Source organism: Asterias rubens, chromosome 15, assembly GCF_902459465.1.
Source record: "Asterias rubens chromosome 15, eAstRub1.3, whole genome shotgun sequence".
Taxonomy (NCBI): domain Eukaryota; kingdom Metazoa; phylum Echinodermata; class Asteroidea; order Forcipulatida; family Asteriidae; genus Asterias; species Asterias rubens.
In genome coordinates, this window is record NC_047076.1 from 12,842,074 (window position 1) to 12,857,653 (window position 15,580).

A 15,580-nucleotide genomic window follows, 5' to 3' on the forward strand; every position below is an offset into this window, starting at 1 on the left:
ATTTATAAGTCATTTTGGTCGGAGAGAAGTTTTTAACAGCTACATGTTATACTATTTTGTCAAATAAAAAAAATAAAAAAAAGTAAATTTATACAAAATAAGAAAGAAGTGTTGTTGTGACACCATGTCGTAAAATCTCTCCTTTGAGAAGGTGTGGTTCTGAATTGAACTGGTTCTATCAAGTGTTTGTACGAGGCATGTTGTCTTAAGTAATTTAAGTTAATAACAAAACTTAATTTGGTTTTGGCTTTTCTTAAAGTTTAAGAAGTCTTTTGTCTGACCTGGTTATAATGATTTGACAAAGACTTGATGATCAAGTGATCTTCTTAATAAGTCTTTTGTCTGACCTGGTTATAATGATTTGACAAAGGTTTGATGATAAAGTGATCTTCTTAAGAAGTCTTTTGTCTGACCTGGTTATAATGATTTGACAAAGGTTTGATGATAAAGTGATCTTCTTTCAATACGATGGTTCCACTGTAAAAAAGAAAAAATCAAATAATTATTAACTGACAAAGTTCCAATTCAGGGTGTTTTATATTATTATTCTCGGGGGAAAAATTAACAAACGAAAACAAATTCCATGAGGCGAGGGGAACAATTCTAAAAGAAACGACCTCAATAATAAATAAAACATTTTGTCGCGTGTAGGATTTGAGGCATTACATGGTGGGTATCAATTAACAAACAGGGTTGGCACTAGATCAATTTTTGTTAAAGTCCAACAAGGGCAAATGGATCAACCAAATTATTCATGTTAAGTTAAGGGGCCTTTATTGCAGAAGTGCAAGCTTTCGGCATGATGCCAGGTTTCCAAACTATTCAAGTTATGGGGCCATGCAATAAGTCGAATGGCCTTTTGACTATAGCTGTGTCTCAGATCAATGCACAGTGGACATTATTTGGAATTATTCTACAGGAAATCTGTGCTAAGCGGCACAAAGGATATTTTGCTCAGAGTCCTGGGCAAAAATTATGAGTCCTGGGTAGGCCCACCAAGCACCGCGGCTATAACGAACACTGCTTACAAAGGGATTCAGGGTTTTTGTATTATTTTGCTTGGGGAAACAAATTAACAAGGACATTTTGTCTGTACAAAGTCAATAATTTATGTCAATTTCTTTTAGTCTAGCAATTTCAACTAAATAAGGATGTAAAAGCTTTCCAAACCTGATTCCATTGCAGGTATTAAGACTGACTGTTGATCGGGCCACACCCCTGACCACACCCTGATAGTGACATTGTGATGTCTGTTAAACAAAGAAAAAAAAATCAATCAGTATCTATAAACAAAAATAGTACAAAGTAAGAATGTATCAGGGAACAACTTCATCCAGCACTTTTGAATAACAAAATATTTTGACTTAACCAATTTTGTGCACACTTAATGGGAATATTGGGTACATAGCCTATGTAGCAGTTGATGATTTTTGAGTACATTTTGTTTGTAGCACTGGAAATCTGTCTCGGTGTACATCTAGCCCCCGCTTATTAAATACCTCCCTTTTGTAAAAAAATAAGTTCCTGAATATCCATGTTCAACACCACTGATGTTCAATGAAGTGCGTCCAAGTATGTCTTGTTTACGAACTACAGGTTTTAAATACAACAAGTTTACATTTTTGGGAAGTCTATGGAAGTCATTTAATGTAGGACATTCCCTTTGGCAGCCAATTCTCCCCAAATGGCAAACCCCCAAAGAAAATACCAAAAACACAATACAAACAGACCAATTGCAATTGTTGTGTGTGTGAAGGCCAACGAGGCAATTTGCCTTTTTGAGGTATTGGGTACACTATAATGAGTGCAACTTTGTTGGTTTGGGTGTACACATGTACCATGTACAAACAAATTTACCCGAACCTTATAGTGACATGTATGAATGTGTCACCATGTTCTCAAAATCGTTTATTTCCTCTGTGCATCAATTTGCAAAAAATCAGAACTAAAACAGTCAAGACAGGACTACAGGTCCCAATTTGATGGCTCTTCTACAAGCAAAGAATTGGGGGCTTACAGGAAGCAGAGAATTCCGTGCTAAGCATATTTCAAGGGTTAGCAGGGAATATTTGCTAATAGGCACGCACTCTACGCTACTAGGCATTATTCGTTTACACAGCCCGCAGTGCAGAAATTTTGCACTTGCACTGTATGCGAAGAATGGTGACCGAGAGCGCAGAATTCGGCTGTAAGCAGAGCTATGAAACTTGGCTTAGGAAAAAGTCAGAGAAAAAATGGTATTTGAAACAATATTTGATGGGACTTAAAATAAAAAAAAGAAAATGATACAAAATTACAATGCTTTGCTTTGTTTTGTTTTTACCTGTAACTCCTCGAATGTTCCATCTTTTGTAAAGTGTCTTAACCTCACACCCGCCCTTGTGAGATCTCTGCATGCATAATAACAATGACATCATGCAAATCACATGCAAATGAATGAACAAAGATTAGCTGACATGACTATATGAGTTGCGTTAATAAGCATGCTATTTAAACAAACATAAAACTGCACATGTATACCATGCCAAATATGGGAATACTTGCACACAAAAACACATCATTTTCCTCTTGTTCAAAGACCAACATAATGCATAAAATAAAAAATCTGTGAATGTTTGGACTCAATTGGTCATCGAAGTTGCAAGAGAATAATGAAAGAAAAAAAACACCCTTGTTGCACAATTTTGTGTGCTTTCAGATGCATAATAAAAGGCTTCAGGCCTGAAGGCTTTTATTATTTAAGTGAGAAATTGCCTCTTTCCCAAAAACTCTGTCACTTCAGAGAAAGTGAATTTCTCCATGTCCTGACTGAGCGTTTCTCACAATGTTTTAAAATATCCACAGCTCTCCATTGCTCGTTACCAAGTTCAATTTTGAAGCCAAAAGTTATTTTGAGTAATTACCAACAGTGTCCAGTTTCTGTAAGGGATATACACTGTATGCAAATCCTGTCTGTTGGATGGTATTGAGTGAAAGGCTCAGGACAGACTTAATCCTGCTGGCAGCTAAGCGTAAATCTCCTACGTAAGCCTCTCGACCATAGTTTCTGTTCTCCTATGTGGACAAGTATAGGCCTACAGCCGGTGCCTTGGGTTTTATTCCTTTAGACTACTGCAAACACCCAGTTTGTATTGTATGTCAACACACAGTTTGCCTGATTAAACATCATACTGTGGAATGTCAGTGAATAAGTCTCTGCAAGTATCTTAGTTGGAAATGCTGTTCTGAGATGGCACTGCAATGGACCTTTCCCATGAAATACGCTAATTACATTAACGCATGCGTACAGACCCTGTTGGTTGGCAAACGCCATTGAGTTGTGCACTAAGCAGACGCGCAATCGCGTCTGCATCACGCAGCCATTAGTCGTGTACAAAACAGCGCGATGTTCCCTCATTTTGCCAACCAAAACTTAAGTGCGCACGCGCTATGTGAAATTTACATATTTCATGGGAAGGGTCTATTGTCAGGCATGATACTTCACAGAGGCAACCAAAGGGATTGTCTCCATGCAGGCTTGTATGCTTCGTTTTTAAAGAGGCAAGGGCACCAAGGCATTTTCTCCTTGGTAAAGGGCACCCTATGAGGAAATTGTAAATTTCTACTGGAGCTTTTTTTTTTCAAGGGCACCAAGGCAATGACCAGGGGGAATGGAGGCAATTGCCTTCTTTGCCTCCATGAAGTATCAGGCCTGCTATGCCCCCCTGGTCATTGCCTCGGTGCCCTTGAAAATAAAATGCTCCTGTATGGGGTGTATTTCACAAAGAGTTAGGACTAGTCTTATCTCGAGTTAGGACCAGTTACTCGTCCTAACTTAGGACTATCCATGCAATTTGTATATCTCCTAGGACTAGTCCTAAGTTAGGACCAGTCCTAACTCTTTGTGAAATCGACCCCAGTAGAAGTTTACAACTTCCCAAAAGGGTGCCCTTTACCAGGAGAAAATGCATTGGCACCCTTGTGCAATGAGTTGATCCTTAACTATTTAAAAATGTATTCTAGTGCAGTGTAAACAAAAACCATTACATCCAATTAAAAGAAATGCTCATCTTTGATTTTAGAATTTATTCTAATCTCATAGCTTCAAACAAACATTTCATACTGGCAGGCCTGGAATTACATGGCGGACATGGTACATGTATCTGATGACCCTGGCCTTGGTGCCGCCCCCCCCCTCTAATTTCCCCTTTCAGAGTTTCCACTGAAATTACCATTCAGAATAATATTATCCCATGTTACAGCAATTATCAAGTGTCAATCTTCAAAGATAACATTTTGATTAAAAAGGATTAGTGGTTATTAATCTTGGGTGCTTACCGGTTTAGTAATAAATCCAGATCAAGCTGTGTACTTTTTCCTTCTAATCTTAACTGCTTAGCACCATTTATCTGCAATGAAAGTGAAACCATAAACATTAAACATCAAATTACGAAGAAAAGTTTTAATGTAGTTTACATGTACCAATTATAACGATTTAAAATTGCAAAGTTATCGATGTTGGAAACGAACGGTAAAACATGTGCATTACACTACAATTCCTAAATGAGTGCTTTCGTACAGTGTATTAATTTACCTTGTTGAAGTTGTCTTTCCTGTGTCTTGTAAAGTCGCTGTCCTCTTGAAAACTGCTATAAACCAGTTCAAACTGGTCTAAACTAGATAAGAGTTGTTCCTCTGCAGCAGTAAGAAAGGATCCAAATTCTGCAAAAAAAATTCAAAAGCAAAATTCAAGTTCTGGTGGCTAAGTCATCGGAGTGCGGGTTCGGGGTCAGTCATGACACTTGTGTCCTTGAGCAAGATGCTTTACTATAATTGCTTCTCTTCACCTAGGGGTATAAATTGACGGGTACCTGCAAGGGTAGAGGTTGATATGCCTATAAGTGTATGAAAAGCCACTGAAGTGATATCAGCTGTGTCTTGCAAGGGAGCTGGGCAAAATTGAAGGGATGTTATTGGCCCAATGACCAGGCTTATTGTGAAGTGTGCCATATATAAGAACTAGCTACAATGAAAAGGGTGCCGTAGTGCTTTGTCAAGAACCCAAATATAGGAGCAGCGCTGGGCGGGAATTTCTTGGATATCAAGTTTAGACAGAAAGTGAGTGAATGAAAGGTTAAAGACAAATACAAATAAATTCCATCAACATAAAGCTATACCAGACTTTAAAGTCGCGCTTTGTGACAAATGATAGAGAATACTGTACACCTTTTGAAAAGGGGGACTGTCTGTCCTTTGTCAAGAACCCCATTATAGGAGCAGCGGGAATTATGTGGATAATCAGTTTATACAGAAAGTGACGTCTACCTAATGAAAGGCTACCAGTCAACAATGATGATCAATAAGGACACAACTACCCTGGATCCTGGCATAGAGCAAGGACCAGCTACAGACAAATTCAACGAGTACTTTGTCCAACTTGAAGAACTGAACAGAACTTGACGAGGTCATCTTAAAGCCACTGGACACTATTGTATGGTACTTACTCAAAATAATTGTTAGTACAAAAACTTACTTCGTAACAACAAGTAATGGAATGCAGTTGATCGCATAAAACATTGTGAGAAACAGCTCCCTCTGAAGTAACATAGTTTTTGAGAAAGAAGTAATTTCTCACTAAAATATTGGAATTTGATTTTGAGACTTCACAATCAGATTTTGAGGTCTCGAAATCAAGCATCTGTTTTGTTATTTTATGCATTTTATGTTGGGATACACCAAGTGAGAAGACTGGTTTTGGACAATTACCAATAGCGTCCAGTGCCTTTAAGGATCAACCTGGATGAGAGCTTTAATCCTTGTAAGTCTGGCGACTGTATAATTTAAACAAGTTGGAATTGCTGTAAATCTTCTGATGCTACACAGATTTTTTATTTTTGTAGCATTTATAATTAATTGCCGTTATTATAAAAATTGTATACACATTACACCAGCTTCTATTTTTTTCAAATCTTAATTTAATTCAAAGGCACCAAAGCAATGACCGGTACCTCGGGTCAGTGGACACTATATTGGTAATTAGTCAAAATAATTGTTAGCATAAAACTTGGTAACGAAAAATGGGGAGCCACTTCTGAGCCAAGCCAAATGTGAAGGTTAAAGGCAGTGGACACTATTGGTAATTACTCAAAATAATTATTGGCATAAAACCTTTCTTGGTGACGAGTAATGGGGAGAGGTTGATGGTATAAAACCTTGTGAGAAACGGCTCCCTCTGAAGTGCCATAGTTTTCAAGAAAGAAGTAATTTTCCACGAATTTGATTTTGAGACCTCAGGTTTAGAACTTGAGGTCTCGAAATCAACCATCTAAACGCACACAACTTCGTGTTGCAAGGGTTATTTTTGTTTCATTATTATCTCGCAACTTCGGTAACTAGTGTACATCTATTCCCCTCGGGCCTGTGAGTAACCAGAAGAGGGGCCTATTTGTAAATAGGTCGCTCTTCTGGTCACTCAAGGTCCCTCGGGGGAATAGACATAATAATACACAAGTACTAAACTTTTATTTTTCTAAGGGGGGCTATAGGACTAGGAGCAACTGGCCCATTTGAAATCTGATATTTTTATATCAAAAATATCCGAGTAATTTTAACGGAAAGTGCAGTTTTTCGGGCAAGAAGTGCCCCCCCCCTCGCCCTAGAAAATATCACGCCTTCCCTAGAGACCCAGTAACTGGGGCGGTGTATTTTAAGTTGTTGTTTTTTTGGACATTGATATCAATTAGTACGCCTATTTCTTTTTTTTCAAAATTTTGACATTAAAATGACCGATGTCAAAATTGCGAAAAGGAATGCCTCCCCATGTCCCCCAACCACCCTCCCCTTAAATTAGTTGAGGAGACTGGTAACATTATCATAGGTGCGATTAAACGTAACCCTCCAACCGGAACCCTGTCAGCAGGGGGGTTACGTTATTCGCTATTATATAACACCCGAGCAGATCCTTGCCATTTGATTGGAGGATTGTCCGTCACGTGATAGCAAATAAAAGTGCCATTGCACGCTGAGTCACTCCACGTGCTTTTTCGTTCCATCCGAAAAGTACCATTGCACGCTGCCAGCGAAAAAGCTGAGTAAACACATATCACTGCGTGCGCGTGTCTTTGGTAACGCAGCAGTGTTACTGCAAGGTAGTAAAATTACTTAACATTCGGCTTCTACAAATAAAAATTGTAGGTCTACGTTTTGTTTGTTTTGAAAGTTGTATCTTTTATTCAAAATGACAAAGATCTACTTGGATGTTATATAAAACAAATAATGAATGTTTTTCATTCGTGCAATGGTGCGAAATGTTCATTCGTTGAAAGCTGGAATGTTCCATTCAACTTGGCTCCGCCTCGTTGAATAGAACATTCCATCTTTCAACTCATGAACATATTCGCACCATTGCACTCATAAACATTCATTATGTGTATATATTATATGTTATCACTACCCTTAATTTATTTTTAAATGTACCGGTACATACATAATTATTTCAACACTGAAAGTGGAATATAATTATACAAGAAAGCAAATTATGAGTTTGTAAAGCCAGTGCCCCAAAACACAAGTGCAAGCTGACAGGTCGAGTTGCCCCCCCCCCCCCCTCCCATTCTCTTTTCAAGATGTCCACTTTACAATGTACAGCTAGTTATGCAACAGTGCTGCAAGCCCAACGTGCAATTTCCAACAACACAAAACAACGAAATTCACAAACCTTTCACAGTGGTTGCTCTACACACCGCCGACTTCCCCCACAAAAGACCAGTCAAAACCAAAAAAATGGTCCACGTACGGAGCGTAGATAATGTCACCAGCCTCTTCCAATCCATATTTCAGCAGATTTCAACTCATATCAAGTCATTTTCAGGGATAAAAACGAGAATAATTGGGAGCGTTTTGAAGGTCCCGTTTTGTTCAACTTCTTGGCTGTGCGGAAACTCAATAGAAAACTGCGTTATCGATTGTAAAGAAAGTTGTGCACGTAATATTTGTTTGCACAGTAGTTCACAGTGGTGAGTGACTTGACAAACATGTGGCCTTGGGACCATAATAAAAGGGACTCAGGAAGACTCCATTGTTGTTACCCTGTGAACAATTATTTATTGTGGAAGTATTTTTTGGTGGATGGGGAATGGTGCTGATGTGACCACATGTCAGTGACTCACTCAGGTGTGTCGACCTAAATTAGTCGATGATTGGAATACGACTAATTAGAGTTCGTTGGGACTCGGAGGTAGCTACAGTCCATTCCGAACATTGTATCCCGTGGTGACATCTTTGTTCTTGCTTCTTGCCACCGTGTACACAGTTCCATTATGGTTTTCGTCTCGCTTTTATTTTGTAAATTTGTGAAACTGATTTAATGAAAGCATTTGCAGTCCGAACAGCTCAATCGTTGTTGCTTTTTTTCTTCTTTTTAGCTATTTTTCACAATTTCACTTGTTTTTGAGATGATCCTCTCCCATCAGGGGAACTCGGAAGCCCACAAGGGGATAAAAAAACACCTTGGCCAATATAGCTCTATACAAATATTGGTTTAACGTCTAATGAGTTGCACAAAGCAAGCAATTTCCATTCAGTAACTTAACGGAATAGACATTCTAGTCATTGTTAAGTCAGCGGTTAGCATGGGGATTCGAACCTATAACCTTGTGATGGCAAGTGCTGCAACCACTTGAATTTACCACGCACGGCGACTTGATTATTGAAGAGAATCAAACGAGTCACAAATCAACAGAGGGCGGTACTCCAAAATAATTTTAACGCCGAGCAGCTGCATGACCCGTAATATACCGTAGGATTTTGTTGTTACTTCCTTATTAATTACTAATTGATAATGGTTTATAAAACTCACCATTGAAAAATGTAACATTATGATAAAAACAAGTTCAGTATTATTGTAACTTCATTTTTCAAGTAATTTTAAGTTTTTGTTAGGTTGAACATTCAAAGCAACACTTTTTGATATACTTTATATGAAGGAGACTTTTTATTGGAATAATCTTTTGAAATTGTATTTTTATAATTTAAAATATGTAAATACCTAATGTATAATATTATGGGGGTACATGATGGTTTTTTTTACAATACCATGTCAACCGAAAACAATAATAATATTATTCACAATATTATTTAAAATACATGACAGGACTGACAAAAAAGTCACCCCTTTTTCTCACAACAACTATTTACATAAAATGATTTATAAACGACATTTTTTCCCACTTTTTGAAGCAGTCTTATTCAGATCAATTCAAAGTGTGGGTTAATACAAAGGCAATTATTTACCATTATACATTGTTTTATTTACAATAATCTGTATTCGACCTGTGAAAGAAAAGTTTGTTCGAGACACAAAGAACCTCATTCACGTTACTGTTTCTAATTTAAAGGCAGTGGACACTATTGGTAATTGTCAAAGACTAGCCTTCACAGTTGGTGTCTCAACATATTTTTTTTGTATGCATAAAATTTGAGCTCAATCGGTCATCGAAGTTGCGAGATAATAATAAAAGAAAAAAACACCCTTGTCACACGAAGTTGTGTGCGTTTAGATCGTTGATTTCGAGACCTCAAATTCTAAACTTGAGGTCTCGAAATCAAATTAGTGGAAAGTTACTTCTTTCTCAAAAACTATGGCACTTCAGAGGGAGCCGTTTCTCACAATGTTTAATACCATCAACCTCTCCCCATTACTCGTCACCAAGAAAGGTTTTATGCTAATATTATTTTGAGTAATTACCAATAGTGTCCACTGCCTTTAAGACACTTGACACCTTTGGTCATAGTTATTGTCAAAATACCAGTGTTTCACTTTGAACTAAAGTTTCGTCAAAGCAGCGCGAGAATAATGGAAGAAAAACACCATTGTCGCACGCAGATGCTTGATTTCGAGACCCTCAGCTGCGAATTCAAGTTTAAATATTTCAGTGAGAAATTACTTCCTTCTCAAAATACGTTACTTCAGAAGGAGCCGTTTCTCACGATTTGTTTTACTATCCAACATCTCTCAGCTATCAACGGCTCTCCATTTATCGTTAACAAGTATTGTTATGCTAACAATTATTTTCAATAATTTTTTTGTGTCCAGTGCCTTTAAAATAAACCCAAATAATGTGTTGCTCTGTATAGAAGCAATCACAATTAATTATTAAGTTCCAGGGACAGGTGACGTCATCCGGAACTTTGAGCACACCGGACATCTGAGACCGTGACAGAGGGATGACAGTTGTTGGAGGAGGAAAGGGCGGGGGAAGTCACAATAATATGTCACTATCTTCAAGAAACAAACAATGGTGATTGCGACTTGTTCACAAACTTAATGAATGTAGAAAGTAATGAACTTCAAAATGACTAGGAAGGTTGCTTCTATAAAATTAATATTAAAGTATATAATAATCAGCCGGGCAGTTGGTATTTTTTTTCATCATCCTAAAATGTACATAGCGGCAACCTGCAAAGACAGAACATTTCTTTTTGATAAAAACAGAACATTTCTTTTTGATAATGTCATCTTATTTTAAGAAATTTTCAGGTACGATCGGAAACATTCAAACGAGGCCTTTTTGCTTTACTCTAAATTTTAAAATGGAACAACACAATTTTCATCATATGAAAGGTTACATGTTTTTATACTAATACAACTAAATCAAACAAGAAATAATTCATGGATATTTCAGAATTTTACAATCAAACAAACGCATCCAAAATAATAACCGAACAATCTTTTATATAAATTATAGTCGCACAAACCCCACACACAAATCGAACAGGACACATTTCATTAAATTAAGCAACAGATATGGGATTTAACATCCAAGTATTGTCAAAGTTTCAATTCGATTATTAATAAGTTATTAATTTCTCATCAGAAAAAGCAGCCAAGTAAATTTTGGAATCAGTTTTATATCATATTTTCTTTTGAAATAACTTTGTGATGTATGATGCTATAGAAGACTTTGGAACGCTAGGTGGCAGCAGACTTACCATAGGTGAATTTTCATTGTTTTCGTGGTTCTTCTGAGCATGTGCACATTACCGAAAACAATAGATTTCACCTCACAAGTCTGCTGCCACCAAACGTTCCCAAAATCCTATTTCCTTATTTTACGCGTATTGGAACATTTCATACGTCATTAATTATGTTACAAATCGGCTGATAGACCATACATGTAGTAACATTATTTTGCTTTGCACACAAACCAATTTACAAAAAGGTCTTGGTTTCAATGATCAGTCCTTGTGACGTCATACAATGGAAACACGTGATACATTGGTTGACCATGTAGACATTACCACAGTCAGAGAATGACTTTTGACATTATTGTTATGAACATTTAAATCAAGAAAGAAAATCCTTACTGGTAATGACAGACACCATGCAAAGCTATTTAAAAGGGTCTGATGTTAATTTATCTGCTCCGATCATGCCGCATTACGGCCACTGCCAGAGTGCTCGTTTTAAAGAGCCAACAGTTTCTGGTGTTGTCTGCTCCAATCACTGAGATGCACAAGCGCATGACGTCATGGCCAGAGTGTTCTTGGAGATCAGAGCGATGCCAGATATCCAGGAATCTTAGCGGGCTGTAACGAAGCTTTTAGTAGCCGGTCTGGCAGGAGATTCTGTGTCCCGTCCCCATACGGCGAACTGTGTACAAACTTCTTCCAATAGGGCCCTCTTTTGAAACATCTATCCTCTTCAGCAGATCTTTGGGGGGGGGGGGTAGAAATCTCCGGAGACAGATTTTCCTAGGACATGACACTAGACTTGATTTCAAGTCTGTGATCGCGGTTATTTTTATCTTTTTTTTTTTATCAGCCACGCGATTATCTATCAAAGGCCCTAACTCGCAATCTCACAACATGGGCACTTCAGGCAACGGTGTTTTCGCGGGTAGATAAATCCACGATCACATACTTGGAACCAAGTCTAGGAGGACACCTGCATACATTACAAACTGTTACAAACTGATGTTTAAATTCAGAACACTGAGACACTTGATATAGTTACAGTCTCATCTTCATTTTCATATCAGTAAAAATTACACGGGTTTGACGTAACATCCCAGTGAAGAATTAGCGAGCCCTTTCGTCTGGGCCTGACGTTCGGTTAAGTCCTTGTTCGAATCGGTGTCGTACACCTTCCATCGATATATTTAGCATTGATTGTATGCTGATGTATTATTTTGTTTGATGTCCAGCAATCCGATAACATGAGTATCATCCCAATGAGCACTGGTGCTCAACTTTGTAACGAGCGCCCTCTGTCGCTTATGGGCGATTACTGCCTCCTTTGATAGCGCAATCTTCGTCCATTTACGGCTTACTTGACGCACCATAGGCGGATTTTAGAATATCCCTTTACAGAGGAAAAGGCACGCGAAATGGGCTTTGGTGATGTAACAATTCAAAGTTGACATGTTGATAACAAAAATGGCGTCCAAAGTCGACAAAGTACTTCTAATGTAGCCTGAACATCTGACGTCACACTTCCAGGCTCATGATTTACGCCAGAGATCTGCCGTTGCGTTGAGCTCACGTACATCATTTCACGTGGCTTTCATGGTTCTTGAGATTCACAGTTAAGTCAGACGTACATGTGTTTACAAATAAAGCCAGTAACTGTCTTAATGGAACCAGTCTACGTCTACTGTAGAATGAATGAGACCGGATCACACCTCTGTCTCTATATTGGGATACACTCTCCTGTCATCACATCCACCATCGTGACACCCATCGGAAGAACAACTCCCTGACGCCTCATGATCAATCTCAACCTCGATCTCATTATCCATACTGTCATGCGTATTGTATATATCCGCTTCGTACCCATCTGAATCCTTGACTTCGTCTATGATAACAGTTGGCGTGTTATCCGTGTGGTGAACGTTCATTTTGGTATTTTCGTTCGGTTCGTTCGGATCCGGGTGCCTGACTACAAGCGCTTCTGTGGTTACACGGGGTCGATCTGAGTCACTTTCGTTATCAATCTCACTGACGGCCGTTTGACTGGGTCGCGCCATGTTACCATTCCCCATATGGTGCCCATTCAAACCGTACGAACCGCCGAATGCTTGGCGTTTAAGAGCTCGTAACTTAGCCCTTATTGAGTTTTTATCCCCTTTGGTTGAATCCTTCAGTGGTTCCTTCAAGGAATCTTGTCTGGAGGGAGTGGAGAACGAGGACCGAGAGTGACCATTACGTAATGACCGATGTGTACTTAAGGTGCGGTTCAGCTGCCGGACGCGCCATTTGCGACGGATTTCTGCGCGAACTTCACCGTTCATGAAGCAGTAGAGAACTGCAACCAGGAACCCCTGGAGGTGTCAATAACGGACAATAAATATTAGTAAACCTGGTCACACTTTGGATGTCGAACACCCTGTACATAACCTATGAGTTTCTTATGGGATAGGAATAACACCGACCATGTCCAGCATGGGCTATATTTGTATAAGCAAATATGCCCCAAACAAGGCTAAAAGCCACTCTTGGTATGGGGCTACAGTGGTGGCTATGGCTACAGCTGTTGGCTTGAACGGCAAGTAAACATTATGTGGACAGCATAGCAATATCTACCGTAGCCGCAACAACCGCGCATATCAATTCATACGTGAATTTTGAAGGCCTTTTCGAAACATGGCTTATTGGGTTTAAAGTTCGGTTTCGGCTTTTTACGTCAAGCCCTGATAGCTAGCTCTCTTTTAAAGATTGCTGTAGAAGCCTAAACCGCAGCAAGGCGTGTTTTTTGAAAACACCTTCGAATATATCGTCTTTATATTTTGTCAGGAAAAGCACCCATTCGGGCCGAACCATTCTCACCTGGAAAGATGAGAGACCCAGCTCAATGTACATGCGCATCTTGACGACAACTTTGTTCTCAGTGGCGTACATGCCGATGGTGACGATGTAATACACGCCAAACAGTGGGATTAAGACGAGAGTCGACTTTGCCAGTTTGCTGTAAAGTTGCAAAAGAAAATTAATACAAGCCTGACTTCATGCGGAAGAAACAGTATTAAAAGTTAGAATTTAACGATAACAAGAATATTAGTGTCTGAACACTTCAATCGGGTACAACCATCTTTAACTTTTTGGCAACTGCTCCATCTGGGGATCTTTACCCAACCAGGAACCCTCTTGTTCTCTATAGGTTCCGGTTTGAATGTGTATACCTACCCAGAAGAACAACCATGGGCATGGGAAGAAACAAAGGAACGGGCCATGTGACTGTGGTACCCCCATGTTTGGTTAACGATCAAAAGAGTCCACTATATGAGACGGCTGTTTAATACTTTGTACATTACTTTCTCTCTTGTGCTGGTAAACTGTGTGTCCCACACTGATACAAGTGAAAGAAAACTGTTAACTTGGACACGTATAGTCAGTAATGGTGGTTGTTGACCGTTGTTGACCGTTGTTGACACTAACTATAATTTTGACGCAGCCAGGAAATTTGTCAGCAGTGAGAAACGTCACCAGACTGACTCTATACGCAGTATACAACCAGCCAAAGGCCGTCAAAGAAACAAGAAGCCTTGGACGACAAAATGACCAACATTTGAATAACCCTTTAATAGAGTCTCCATGAGGCCACGGACTAGCCAATCCTATTGGACAACAGGCCAACTAATCAGCCAACCCTATTGGACATGGACCACCTACATGACATGTAACCAGCCAATCCTATTGGACATGGACCACCAACATGCCATGTAACCAGCCAATCATATTGGACCTGGACCACCAACATGCCATGTAACCAGCCAATCCTATTGGACATGGACCACCAACATGCTATGTAACCAGACAATCCTATTGGACATGGATCTCTAACATGAAATGTAACCAGCCAATCATTTTGGACATGGACCAACAACATGACATGTAACCAGCCAATCCTATGGGGCATAGACCACCAACATGCCTTGTTACCAGCCAATCCTATTGGGCATAGACCACCAACATGCCATGTAACCAGCCAATCCTATTGGACATGGACCGCCAACATGCTATGTACCAGACAATCCTATTGGACATGGATCTCTAACATGAAATGTAACCAGCCAATCATTTTGGACATGGACCAACAACATGACATGTAACCAGCCAATCCTATGGGGCATAGACCACCAACATGCCTTGTTACCAGCCAATCCTATTGGGCATAGACCACCAACATGCCATGTAACCAGCCAATCCTATTGGACCTGGACCACCAACATGCCATGTAACCAGCCAATCCTATTGGACATGGACCACCAACATGCCATGTAAACCAACCAATCCTATTGGGCATGTACCAAGCAAGCCAACCAATTCCTTGTTTGGACGGACAATATAGAATTGAAGCCTTATACTATTTGATGCCTAACAACTACGTCGGATAATAACATAATGATTCCTCGGCACAATTCACATCCAGGTTTTAAATATTATTTAAATAACTATTAAACCCTTGGGAGGCCTGTAAAGAAAAATAAATTATGCAAAGTTAGAATCATGGTTCTAAAAGTTCACACATGGGGTTATAATGATCATTCAGGATGCACACGTGAATATGGCACATCTAGATTTAAAAAAGAAAGGACATGGCCGT

General features: G+C 39.2%; 2 protein-coding genes across 3 annotated transcripts in view; both read right to left on the reverse strand.

Moving 5' to 3' along the window:
* Window positions 1–7,907, reverse strand: part of LOC117300286 — a 30,431-nt gene extending 22,524 nt beyond the window's left edge. Inside the window, exons 1-6 of the mRNA XM_033784020.1 lie at window positions 7,697–7,907; window positions 4,574–4,701; window positions 4,318–4,388; window positions 2,324–2,390; window positions 1,171–1,250; window positions 414–477 (exon numbers count right to left, since the gene is read on the reverse strand). Coding sequence (XP_033639911.1) covers window positions 414–477; window positions 1,171–1,250; window positions 2,324–2,390; window positions 4,318–4,388; window positions 4,574–4,701; window positions 7,697–7,811 — 525 coding nt within the window. The 5' untranslated portion in view covers window positions 7,812–7,907. The remainder of the gene's footprint in view (window positions 1–413; window positions 478–1,170; window positions 1,251–2,323; window positions 2,391–4,317; window positions 4,389–4,573; window positions 4,702–7,696) is intronic.
* Window positions 7,908–9,892: 1,985 nt separating this feature from the next.
* Window positions 9,893–15,580, reverse strand: part of LOC117299824 (vasoactive intestinal polypeptide receptor-like) — a 36,657-nt gene continuing 30,969 nt past the window's right edge. For both annotated transcript variants that reach the window (XM_033783365.1, XM_033783364.1), the window contains exons 10-11: window positions 13,804–13,942; window positions 9,893–13,298 (exon numbers count right to left, since the gene is read on the reverse strand). In XM_033783365.1, the coding sequence (XP_033639256.1) occupies window positions 12,654–13,298; window positions 13,804–13,942 (784 nt within the window). In that variant the 3' untranslated portion in view covers window positions 9,893–12,653. The remainder of the gene's footprint in view (window positions 13,299–13,803; window positions 13,943–15,580) is intronic.